Source organism: Artemia sp. Qi Xiang Cuo, chromosome 18, assembly GCF_049724085.1.
Source record: "Artemia sp. Qi Xiang Cuo chromosome 18, ASM4972408v1, whole genome shotgun sequence".
Taxonomy (NCBI): domain Eukaryota; kingdom Metazoa; phylum Arthropoda; class Branchiopoda; order Anostraca; family Artemiidae; genus Artemia; species Artemia sp. Qi Xiang Cuo.
This window is the reverse complement of record NC_142811.1, coordinates 3,040,519-3,054,219: the sequence shown is the minus strand read 5'-3', so window position 1 is coordinate 3,054,219 and position 13,701 is coordinate 3,040,519. Positions and strand designations below refer to the sequence as shown.

The window sequence follows — 13,701 nt, the reverse complement described above, 5'->3', positions numbered from 1 at the left end:
CGTCTAGTTACCTCTAAGCCGGCGACGCTGCCGAGGAAAGTCTTTGTGAATAAGAAGATATTTATCGGCCGCAGTAGAATTTTTAGCAAGATGAACTACCGTTTAAAGAAGAAGGACAATATTCGTAAAAATAGAAAAAATTAAATTCTACTGCTTTTTTTTAAAGCAATTGTCAAACAGCTCAAAATCGGCCTCAAATATCCACTTGACACTCCTTTAGTGGAAAATTGTACATGTACCCTAATATTTACGATCTTTATATATTCAGAATCTTTGAGCTTCTGAGATTTTGAGGTACTGCTTCCGATTGGTTTGAATTGATGAACGTAAATTGTGAAAAAAAAAAAATGCTTTCATCACTGCCCTTTAAGGTCACATTTTAAAAATAATGAAATAACAACAAAAAAAAAGTTTCCCCTAAAAAATTACTGAACTTTGCTAGTCACTTATATATATATTTTTTCAGGAAATTTCAATGAAGCAGGGACCAAAGAGAATCTTTGAAATTGGATTTCCTTCTTTTTCCCCAAGGACTGCGACTTTTTCCCCAACACTGCGAAAATCTTTATATGCCTACAATCTTTAATCATAAACATTTCCAACGGATTTTTATTTATAAACTTATTCTTTCCAAAAAAAAAAAAAAAACTGCTTCCAATACAACAACATTTTAACATTTTCAATTATAGAACACATTATAGATAGTCTTGACGTAAAGCCTTCGTCAATCACTTAATGTATTTTTCCATGAAACGTCGATGAAACTCTGATCGAAGCGAATCATTGATAAAGATTTTATCTTTCTTCTCTGGCTCAGATCGTGAACAATTCTTGAAAACTACGTCATCGTCCCAACGTCTTTTAACGCGGAAATCGGCTTTAGTGGCAGTGCTAGCATACTGAAGCAAAGGATTTCCTTGAAGGAGATTCTCAGTTCTAATTTGTTCCTCTCGTTGCCTTTGCTGTTCTTCCTGTAAAAGTAAAAAATGAAAAAAAGTAAAAACGAAAAAAAAAATCCCAGTTTCACAAATTAAAGTAAGAGATTTGTACAGGGAACATTATAAATTATGAAAAAAGACGATCACAATTAAAAGATTTAGGGGAGCGCAAAGACCAGCCAGCGTATTAAAGTAAGTGATTTGTGCAGGGATTATTAGAAATTATGAAAAAAGAGGATCACAATTACAAGATTTAGAGGAGCGCAGACAAGCCAGCACACGTGCCATAACATATTAAATTCATTATTAAACTTATATTATAAATCCAATAGTAAAGCCATTACATTAATTTTAATCATTTACTATATAATTATTCGTTTTATTCTTCATTTTACTTTGATTATTACGAAAGCGCTTTTGCACAATTTTCATTGAATTCAATTAATATCCTTTTGCTGCCTTCGCTATTCTTCCAAAAATAATAAAAAATGAAGAATAATCAAATTTAAGATAAGTCATTACTAGTGTTGCAACTGGTAAAATTGATCACGCTAAAATTGGGTATTTTATGTATTTTACCATATTTTACGGATCCCTGTAGAATTGGTATTTTACCTATTTTACGTAATTTACCTATTTTACCGGTATCTTACATATTTTACGACGCCTTGCAATTTTCAGAGCACAAAAAAGCGTGAAGAGGCTGGCAGAAAAAGGATTGAATATGTAACTGTACAGGTTAAAATGGTGACATATTAGCTGAAATAAAATTACATTAGTTCTGAGAACTGTTAAAGGCAAAAATACAAGCAGGATGACATATGACAAACAAGAAAGAAATAACAACATTAATAGCCGAGAAAAATGAGGGTAATGTCGGCCAGCGGACAAAAAGGAAGAGAAAATGACATTTCATCAGGGACTTCCGCCCAGCAGTATTCAGTGCTCAATAAAAAAAGTAACCTTTTGAATTAACTCTAACAGAGCAGAAGAAAGACTGAATCAAACAAACCAAGCCAGAATAAAATAAAGATTATTCAACAATTAGAATGGACAAGAATTCTCTGATTAGTGATTGACTTAGCTTGTCTACTGACCTAATTCTCATTAAAAGTTTGGTCAGATGATCTTAATTTAAACTGAAGAAAAAGTGTTATTTCAATCCTATAATTTTAAGTTTTTGTAAATTGGTTTTACAGGAATATCTCCAGTGCCACTATTTAAAGCAAGGTCTCTTATTTATGGATTTTTTTTTTAATTGCAATTACCTTCCTAAAAGAATGTGGGAAGCCATTGGCTTCAAATATTAAATCTGCCTCATCAAAAAGAACTAAATGATTTGGACTTTCAACAATGTGGAGGGACAAAGCAGAATCAATATCCTCATTTTTATTTTAAATTTAACTTCTCAGATAAATCTTGTATTCATGATGTCTTTTCCCCGCGAGCCGATGTTTACCCCCCCCCCCTCCCCGCGGAATATTCTCCTCTCCCGAACGCAAAATTACCCCTATTTTCACCTTGGATAATTCCAGATTTTCATTAGAAGGGAAATTGATATTTCTACTCCCCAGTTTAAGTCAGGGGCAATCGTAATGCACTACCTATAGTAAAGACCCATAAGGACTCAGTTTTAATTTATTCATTTATTTTTTCCCTTAGGCACTTCATATGGAAGGGGTGGTCGAATAAGCTTTGGAGGGGACTCAATTGGAAATCAAAAGTTCCAGTGCCCTTTTCTAGGATTTAGCCTGCTTTTCCGCAAACTGCTATCGAATGAGTTGCTACTGACTTCAGTGTCTGAAGGAAATTCTTATTCTAGTTTAACGGCCCTTGTGTTTCAGCAGTTGTTTTGAAAGAATCTGCGGATAAATACAGAATTAGCCCTAAGCGGAAAAAGCTCAGAATTAGCTCTAAAAAGTATTTTATCCCTATTTTGAACTTTTATTTTATTGAAATAATTACATAAATAATATTCATTATATTCCCTTTTGAAGTATCGCAAGGGTCAGCGTTGACATGACATCAGCAAGAGGCCTCTACCTAGTATTATCTCTAGAGAATTTAATGTATCTGCTGAACAATCATTAAAGACGAGATAAAGATATTGTTTTAATGTCTATTACGAGTCCAGGTTGGCTGAATTCACATTTTCGAGTCAAAATAAGAAAAAAAAACATAACAAGAAAAAAAAAAGAAATTTCAGTTCGATATTTCAACAGAGCGCTTTGACGGGATGACACGAAAAAAAGACACTACAAGATAGATGGTTTTAATTATTACAGTTTTACCTATGTAATTACTTAATTATTGGCATTTTTAAAACGATTTTTGCTCTAGATACTGGCGAATCTAGCAAATCAATAAATTACTAAAAAGCAGAAAATGTTTTTATTCGAATGTGGTGGTTTATATATTAGAATCTAGCAAAATGAAACAATCTGTTTAGATTCTTCCACATGCCCAATTAAATTAAATAATTAAATTAATTCAATTGAAATAATTGAAACCGAACACAAGTCAAGAAACTTTTAAAATAATAACGTTTGAAAAAATTGAATGAATTAGCAAAATAAAGGATTAGTATAACTTTTTAAATGTAATCATATGAATGTTTTCTTTAACCTGTATCTGGTTTTAATTATCAAGGGCACATGTAAGATTTTAATAAATATATTTTTAATAAATATATAGTTTAATTCTGCTGGATTCCAAAATCAAAAGCTAGTTTAAGACAGTGGATATTCTATATAGTAACTGCAACACCATATTGGATATAGTAACTGAAATAGTAACAGAAATAGTGATATAGTAACTGAAATACCATATTGGACTTTATTAGATATGTTTTTCTTTCGTTTTCACTTAATTTTTGTTTACTGTTTGTGTTCTTTTTTCATGTTTTTCTTAGTTTTTTTTTTAAATGAGCATGTTTAAACGACGTTTTAGTGGGGTTTTTTTTCTCCTGTTGATAAAGGCTTCTGATGCAAGGCCGAAATATTGGCTAGGCAGAACTTTTTTTTTGCATTTTTCTTATGTTTCCTTATTCTCTATGCATTCGTATAACATTTCTTGATATGCAATATTTTTCCACAAAAAACACCATCCCATTATGTCAGTATTCAAAATAAATAACCAAACCTTTCTAATTGCTTCAGCAGCTCTTTCTGCTTTGATACGCGCAAGCTCAGCCATAAGTTCAGCAGTGTCGTCTTCATCTGAATCACTGGAATCTGAATCTGAATCACGGTCATCTGAAAAGAAAGCAAATTGAAGTAAAACAAGCAAGCAAGAAAAGAAAGCTTTTTCTCATTATGAGAAGAAAGCAGAATTTGAATTCACCCTTTTTAGTTTAGATCCAAAGGCACAAATAATATAGATACGTAGCCTATTTAATACTTTATTTATAAGATTTTGTATACCATAGACATTTTATAAATACTAAATATTTAATTTAATTACTTATTTAAATATGCATACTGTCTTGGAATGTTAATTAGTTTTTGGCCAAACAAAAAAAAAGAACGAAAAACAAGTTATAGGTGTAGCAAATGATTTTTGGTGGGGATTTACCATGCCCTGTCCAAAATTAGCTCTGCGTTTATATTTAAGTATCATGGGGACAATGAGATTTGTAGGAAGGATACTGTCCACCTTTGCCCTCCTCCCCTCTAGCTAGACCCGTTAATAACCAACAATATTGTGATGTTGTAGATCTGAGGAGGTTGGGTCCCCAACATGACAACAATTAAAAAGTCATTTTTTAAATTATGTATAGCTGAAGAACCACACAACTGTGTATCCTGTTTCGGTTGTTCTGGGCTATACTTTGTTCTTTATTAGGCTGCGATGGTTGCAGCAACTATGAAAAACTCAAAGGGATGAACCTAAAAGAAAGCAAGAAAGCAGAATTTAAATGGTTACCTGAAAAGGAAAGAAATTGCAGCAAGATTAAATAAGTTTTAACTATAAAAGGAAGTTCGAACTCAGGTTAGAGTCCAGCAGATATCATGCGAACTAGCTTGCCAAAGCCTAGAACCATAATGAGTAGAATATAAGCAACTTTTTGTTAGGCAGGACAGGAATTTTCTTCGACACGAACTTTTTAAGAAGTTGGGACATTATTATTATAGATTTATCACCTGTCAATAAATAAATAATAATAATAAAAACAGTACAAGACATATTACTAATGTACAGATGCAAGGCATGGGCACTTCTAAAGCAGCTTGAGAAATGAATCCAAGATTTTGAAAATAAATAAAAACAATAAGTTTTTTTAACTGAAAGTAAGGAGCGACATTAAAACTTAAAACGAATAGAAGTTTTTCCGTGTATGAAAGGGGCTGCCCCCTCCTCAACGCCTCGCTCTTTAGGCTAAAGTTTTGTATTTGTTAAGAAGATAGAGTTGTGAGAGAGTCAAACTTCAGCGTAAAGATCGAGGCGTTGAGGAGGGGACAGCCCCTTTCATATACGGAACAATTTCTGTTTGTTTTAAGTTTTAATGTTGCTCCATATTTTCAGTTAAAACAACTTGTTTTTTTTATTTAATTTTTAACGTTTTTGAATAAATGCAGGTTTTGATCTTGGCTCACAGTACATGAATAATTAAAACAAAATTTTCATATTAATTTACTTTTATTTGGTTAAATGGCTTTCTCGAAACTTGTTTCATTTTATTTACGAACATTTTTATTAGTAATAAATATATGTAACTTACGAATTAACTTACGTAACGAACTTCTATATTCATATATTTTTAATACGTATATTAGGGGGTTCGCCAGCTAGTCAATACCTTGCTCTTTAAGCAAAAGTTCGAATTCTGTTCCAATTCTTTAAAAATGACCGCTTAATCACAAAGGCCATTAATTAGAATAAATAGCTCTTATGAAAATAGCTCTTATTTGGCTTAAAGAGCGAGGTATTGACTAGGGGATGAACCCAATCATATATGTAATATTTTCTGTTCGTTTAAAGTTTTGACGTTGCTGCTGTTGCAGTTGAAAAACTTGTTTTTCATTTAATTTCTGATCTTTTTTTAAATAATGCTGGGAAGTCCGGCGTCCCCTTTATAGCAATGTCCCTTCCCCCGTGAAAACTTCCTTCATGGAAAGATCCTCCCACATAGCCCCCGACCCCCCCCCCACTACCAGGAAAAATCTCCCCTGAAAACGTCTGTACTGTATACTTCCTAATAACCAATACTATATGTTAACATTGGGTAAAGTTCATAACTTTCAGCCCTCCTCCCGGGAACTTCGGGAGATTAATTCATCCTAAAAGACATACTTATTATATTCTCGAACATGCTGAACAAAATGTCTATCTCAAAATTTTGATCGGGTGACCTTGGGAAAAAAATGAGCGTGGGAGGGGGCCTAGCTGCCCTCAATTTTCTTGGTCACTTAAAAAGAGCACTAGAACTTTTAATTTCCATTCCAATGAGCCCTCCCACAATATTCTAGGACCACTGGGTCCATACGATCACCCCTGGCAAAAAAAAAAAAAATAAATAAACACGCATCCGTGATCTTTCTTCTGCGAAAAATGCAAAATTCCACATTTTTGTAGATAGGAGCTTGAAACCTCTACAGCAGGGTTCACTGATACGCGGAATATGATGGTGTGATTTTCATTAAGGTTCTATAACCTTTAGAGGGTCTTTCCCTTTTTTTCGAAAATCAGCCAAATTTACTCAGGCGCGTAACTTTTGATGGGTAGGATTAAACTTGATGAAACTTATATATTTGAAATCAACATTAAAATCCGATTCTTTTGATGTATCTATTTGTATCAAAATACTGTAGCGATAAAAATTTATGGGACTGGGCTTAATTGCGGTAATGAAGATTGACCGCGTCAAATGTATGCTTAAAAGCCGTGAACTTACACCTTATGAGTTCTCCAATAGAGCCACTTATAGCGCTAAAGATTGTGCCATCTAGGCCTGCGCCACAGCAATGGGGAGTAAGGCAGATTTATTACCGCGCCACCTTCAATTCTTGAGAAAAAACAAGATGTATAGCTACATAAGTGTAACCTCTTTTCCTCGAGCTATCTGGAGATCAGATCCCTGGGAACGTACCTTGGAGACATACGAACTAATTGCCTGTCGTGTGACTAGATACAGACATATAAAACAAAATAAACACAAATAGAAGAGCTATAGATTTATTGTAACTTACATATGGTGTACAACAGGGCTCACTTCAATTGACGGTAAATAATAATCAAGTCTCTATAATGACGGCATAATAATTTGAATCGCAATGCCTGAATGCCAATATAATTCTCATCTTAATAATCTTCCAAAAAGCGCTTTTTTACCACACTATCCAACATAGTCCTCGTTCTGCGCTCTAAGAGCCGACCCACAATTGGCCTAAATCCTGAGGCGGGCCAAACCCTCCGTCCAATAATCTGTCTTAAATATTTTTGATGATTTAAACGTTCACACACTCTTATAACTTAGACTTCCTGCGAAAAAATTGTATTTTGTAGTTTTTTTTATTAGCACTCTTCTCGGCGAAATTCAAAACTGGATAGCGCCGTTCTTTGTCTGAGGCTAAGATGCAAATTTTTTCTTTGCTGATTAAGGACTTTTCTTTTTTTGAAACTAGATTTAAACTTAATTAAAGGAAGTCGGAATTATCTTTAGAAAGAAGGAACTTTATTTTTTTGTATTTTAAATATATCACCTTTTACTCACGGTACATATTACCCTTCACATTATTTAATGACGTCCCGTCATTAAGACTTGCTTGCCTTTGGGCTTTTGAAATGTTCACAATTTATTAACTATTTATTCTACATAATTTTGATTGACATTGCATTATTTCATATTTTTATTTTGGCTTAATCAGGAGTGCTAAAAGTTTTCTCTATTACTTTTCTTATTTACCGGACTAAGATTATTCATGGTTCTAGTCTAGCTACTATACTAAAGATTTTTTTTTCTTTCTACATCTAACACTGATTACTTTTACATTTCCAACAAAGTTTGGGGCTATTCTACCTTTACATAAGATTCTTTTTTTGAGAATCTACCTTTTACAAGTTTTTTTTTTATTTTGCTGTCTATAGGGCATACTTATTTTTATCTAGACGACATTAAATAAATAGCACGACAACGCGACCCATAATTCTATTTGAGCATCTAAAACTACATACAAGAACGATTTATTATACACAATATTGGGTTTACCATGTTCACTGGTAATATTAGAATACTTTCACAGGGGATGTTTGCTACGCAACGTTAATGATAGGATATTGGGATTTTTGAGTTATCAAAGTTATTAAGAAGTAACATATGTAAATTCACACCTATTTCATCACCTTCGAGTCTCTTTAGCGTACTCAATCCTCCTGTTGTAAATTATGGTCCTTTACTCCTTTCGTCTTGGCAAAATTTTTAAGGCACTTACAATATAGTTTCTTCATGGAACAGTTCGAGCATAATTGTGTTCACACGACGAGCTTTGTCTAATTGTCAACTTGGAAATGATGCTTCCAACTACAGGTGTAGGAATGTGCTTATCAGAGTTCATTCTCACTTTCTTTTTGATAGTTCATAGGGTGCCTTATCATTAAGGGGTCGAACACTGGGAGTGCGTTTATTTTCTCCTCAGCATATCATTTTTGGGATATTTTAGGGCACAGAGAGAATGTATTTCTCGTATAAAATTGTTCCTTCGTGCACTTAGGGTTCACAGTTCTCTTATAAAATTGTTATTTCATGGCTTGCGTCTGTTAACCTTTGCGGTGATTCCTAAGTTAATCACAGGGGAATTGAAGTTTGGATTTGGAACAGGTCGACATCAAACTATAGTGACTCCTTCAACATATTGTCTTTAAGTTGTGGGAGGGGTATATAGTTATTGAGGGGTTAGTCGATGGGGTTAATTTTGGTTTCTGTAATTCAATGCTTGGTTTCCAGGTCCATTTTTCAGAAATTATCTCGTAATATTATGGGATAACAGAGATATGAACTTTCCAGACAGAGGGGATAGGATGGATTCCGAGATGGTCGAAAGGGATTCAACGCGCGAATCTGCGTCATATAAATAATTTTTGGGATCATCAAATATCATAACTATACAGTCAAATGGTTCATGTGTCCATAAGGATTATCATGGGTGATATTTAGGTACTTATATCTTGTACTGATCGATGGGGTTCTCAGGATTTATGTGATTATATAGTTCGATAATGCACTGGATACTGAGATTCAAATATAATGTTACCTGATACGTAATATGGTTCGTGGTCGAGGAAACAACGATCAAAAGGTAACTGTAATTTTCGTAGACGTAGATGGGATGGAAATTGGTAGGAGTCTATGGTGAGTACTCTTCGTTGGTTGAGGTATGATGAAAATAAATGCTACTAGGTTGTATCTGCACTGGACAACTCATTGTAATGATCGATATCCAATATGTCAATCCACTTCCTGTAATAAAAATAACGAGGCAGAATCACGCGTTCTTTAAAATCAAGGAGTCATAATACATAATAAACGATACGATTGAGTGCATTTTAGGGTGAATATTACCCTACAAGATAATATAAAAAGATACACTGATATTACTACATAACGTTGGTTATAATAAAACGACATTATTATCATGTTGGTTTCGTATGCATATAATTCCCATTGGGAAATCTAAAACATAGATGTCTTCAAATTTGTTTTGAGAAAGGAAAAAACGATAAAAGGCTTATTTAATTCTAAAATACTTATCAAGTTCTCTCTTAGATTTAAAAAAATCCTTTAAACATAAGTTACTCTACATTATTAAGTTTGAGGTCTAATTTTACAACATATTTCATGCCTGCATGTTCACGCACGTCCGTGCTGTTTAAGAAACGCATTTTGCAGCGTCATAGCCACACGGTTTTACGTAAACAACCTTACAATGAGGGAACAAGACATGGCAAGGACGAGTGGAGACCTCTATACCTACTCGTTTTCTAATGTCTTCCCTTTTTCTTGGCTTAGACGTTCTCAGGGGGTTCCGGGTTTAACTTCTGCATTTCAGCCGTTTCCCCGTGTTCTTCTCTTGGTTTTCGCCTTCTTAGTCTCAGGATTTTTCCATAATTAAAAGTCAATAAGGTTCTTATGGTCAAGGAAGTCGCAAATACGAAACATACGGTCAGTAGTATGTTCCACCAAAAATAGGTTGAGAATAGTCCGTATATATCATCCACATACGTTATTCTCTGGTCTTCATCCGTAAATAGGGGGATCTGGGAATCTAATGCTTCTCTTATTTTTCTAAGCTTTCATGTCTCTTTATTTTTTTCTATTTTGGACCATATTGAGGTTTTCATTTCCTCATTTTCTATATTGTGAATAGTGTACGACAGGGTAATTGCCTTGAAATTGATTATTTTGGGACTTATTATCTTTGTGCTCGTGGTAATTAACGGGGTTCGAACAGTTGACTCTTTAGTTACAAGTCGAAATCCTTGTTTTCTGGTTATCGTAACTATATCTTGTAACAGTAATTCTGTTTTGTAATTTGGGTCTATTTTTTCTTTATTGTTGTAGCAAAACAAAGTTCCAACAGTTTCTCTTTGAACAGAAAATAGCCAAATATCATTTCTAAGATGAATGAATATTTCTCGCTTAGTACTTCCTATCACGGCTTCTTTCAGTTGGACTGGATACATCGTACTGCAATGGTACGGGTATAATTTTTATATTAAAGGAAATTATACGAATTAATTATATACAATGTGGCTTTTTAATTAGAATTTGTTTTTGGGAACTGATATATGTTGAATAGACGGTATCAGACGGTATCGATTCATGCGAAGCCATAACATATTCTGAATAATATTTTTCTACATCATTTTTTATAATTGTATGATTTTTACTTGTGAGCTAAAAGTTGTTTTTTTTTAATTATTGTTCCTTTATGACGCTTATCCATTAAAATCTTTTAATCCTATACTGATTAAGTGTAATTCCATAAATCGGGTTTTTTAACCGTTCTACCCGATTGTGTCGTCACTTTCTCCTTGACTTTTTGCGGTTCTTTCTTTGTCGGTTTTTCTAGCGAAATAAAATCAAACTTTTTGTAGTTTTTTCAAAAATTCTTGCCCTTTTAATTTTGTCTCTTTCGCGTGTGCGGCTGCTGAAGTCGGTTTTGATTTCCCTATTTCTTTAACTACTTTATGGTCTGATTCGCCGTCAGACTCTTCGGAACTGGTTTCCGATGATTCCGTAGCAGAATTTTTAGAAGTTGCACCTTGCATTTTGGAGGTATCACCTCCCCTTCATTTGTAAATTTCTACTCCTCTGGAAGTAGAAGGTTTATTCTCTAAGTCCTCGCTTTGAGTTTTCAACTCGGCAGATTTGAAGGGTTCTTGAGAGCTTTGAGAGGAATCCAAAGTTTTCGCGGGATTCCTCCACTGTTCGAATGGCAGGTCTTCAGGGGGGTGGGGCATTCTTTGAAAGAGTGTGTTTATCCAGGATGCCCTTTGTCTAGGTTCGATCTTGGACACAGTTATATAATGATATTGTCCTTGCTGGTCCTCCTTGGGAGTTTTATTCTTTGACAATGTACTTCAACTCTTCTTTATGGGGACGTTTAATTTTCTCGCAGATTTGTTTTAGTTGAACCTTTGGGAGGAGTTTTCTTTACAGTAATACCCGGAGTTTCTACAGCTCTGTTCAATTCTTTCTGTAATAACAGGGGCCTCTCTATTGGTGTTGCAGGGGAAACCTTATCATCTGGAAATCTCGTGGGGGAACAAGGAGTTAAAATTTTATCGGGAAAAAATTGGTTTTTTGGAGATATAGTAAAATCAAATTCTCACGCGCTCTCTGATGATGTACTTTTTGGATATTTTGGCGTTTTTAATCTGTTTGGTATTAGGGATGGTCTCTTGGGAATAACTAGATTTTTCATAGCTATAAATTCTTCAAAGTTTTCCTCATCGCTCTCATTCTCGAAAGTCTTGCTTGAAATTAAAGGGTTTTAGCTCTGCCAGTCTTGATTTAGGGGGCTCATTTTCTGCATCTGACGAATCAGAAGAGGAGGGATGTGATACCCATCTCTCTGGAAATTTGGCTCTTTTTATTCGGCTAACATGTGACTTGTAAGTTCTTCCACTATCGGGGTTCTCCATTTTAAAAGTATAATCGTTATCGTATTTTTTGACTATTCTGTACGGTCCAGAATATTAGTTGGAAAGTTTTTTTGCCTTCCGTTTTTGCCTCGTTCTTTAGGTAGACGCAGTCTCCTATTTTGAAGTCTATGCTCCCCTTGACTTTGGGTTGGTTTCTTAGCTCTTGGTTTATTTTACATTTTTCCAACTCTTGCCTAACTATTTTATAAGTTTTCCTCATCCTATTTATGAATTCTTGTTTGTAATCTTCCGAGTTATTATAATACTGCCGAGATTCAATAATCTCATTATAAGGGATTCTAAAATAACGACCAAAAAGTAAATAAAGTGGATTGTCTTTAGTTGTTTCTGAATGAGCAGTATTGATTACGTTAGTTAAATAAGGTAAGAATTGATCCCAATCGTTCCTATTGTCTTTTGTATACATTCGAAAATATTTTATGCCTATTTTCTATTTTACCATTAGCTTGTTGGTGATACTGAGATGTCACCATTTTCTCTATGTTAAGAAAACTTATTAAATCTTTTGTTACCTTTGAAACAAAATTGCTTCAGTTGTCACTTAAAACCTTATTTGGAATGCTAAATTTTAAAAATAATTTTGCCAACGCCTTACTTGTGGCGTAAGCGCTTTATTTTTTTAATGCTTTTGCAAAAGCAAATCCGGAAAAATGGTCTATAACTGAAAGAATACAAGTATGGCCTCTGTTGGAAACAGGCAAGCCTTCGCTGGTTCCATATAAGTCAAATGAGACAATATCGAAGGGGTACTTTGCTACCGGGACCCTTCCCATTGGAGGATTAGGATAAGCTTGGGGTTTTTTCTTAAGTTACACGCTTCGCATGTACTTACAAGTTTTGTTATTCCCGACGGCACGTAAAAATATTCTTTTAATTTATGGAAAGTTTTCGTTACTTCTAAGTGTCCACCTATATCTGAATGAAAATATTTGAAGGCATGTATTATTAAGCTTTGTGGTAATACAGGTATTATTGAGGTTTGGTTTCTATTTGTCTCAGAAGTCACGATTCTACATAGTATTTCTTCATCAAGATTATAGTAAAAATTGTCTATCTCTTTTCTAAGAGTTTTGAATTTATCTGGTAACGCATCATCATTCACAAAATAATTAATAAGTGCTACACACATTTCGTCCTTTTTTGCTTTCTTTTTATATTTTCTAAAGACAGGGGACAATAGTTAACCTTATTTTCTTTTACTGTGTCTTTAACTTTGTTTTTATTACATTCATGTTTGCTCTTAGCATTGATAACGTTAACTTCTTTTTCCTCACCTTCTGACCGCATATTTTCTGGGTATCTACTCAAAAAGTCGCAAGATGTATTTTGTTTACCTTTTAAATATTCAAATTCGTAATCTAGATCTTGGATTTTCATAATCCATCTAGCTAGAATTCCCGTGGGGTTTTTAAATGTGCGCAGGTACTGCAAGCTTTTATGGTCTGATCGTAGTATAAATTTTCTACCAATTAAATAGTGTCTAAATTTGTCTAAGTGGTGGATTATAGATAATAATTCTAAGTTTGTGGCGGAACAACTACTTTCGCCCTTTGATAAAGTTCTACTCGAATAGCATATAACTTTTTCCATTTGTTTTTGT

At 34.0% G+C, this 13,701-nt stretch overlaps 1 protein-coding gene across 1 annotated transcript in view; it reads right to left on the bottom strand.

The window, feature by feature from the left end:
* Window positions 1-591: 591 nt before the first annotated feature.
* c12.1 (spliceosome-associated protein CWC15) overlaps window positions 592-13,701 on the bottom strand; it is a 52,998-nt gene continuing 39,888 nt past the window's right edge. Inside the window, exons 3-4 of the mRNA XM_089103919.1 lie at window positions 4,080-4,192; window positions 592-971 (exon numbers count right to left, since the gene is read on the bottom strand). Coding sequence (XP_088960045.1) covers window positions 729-971; window positions 4,080-4,192 — 356 coding nt within the window. The 3' untranslated portion in view covers window positions 592-728. The remainder of the gene's footprint in view (window positions 972-4,079; window positions 4,193-13,701) is intronic.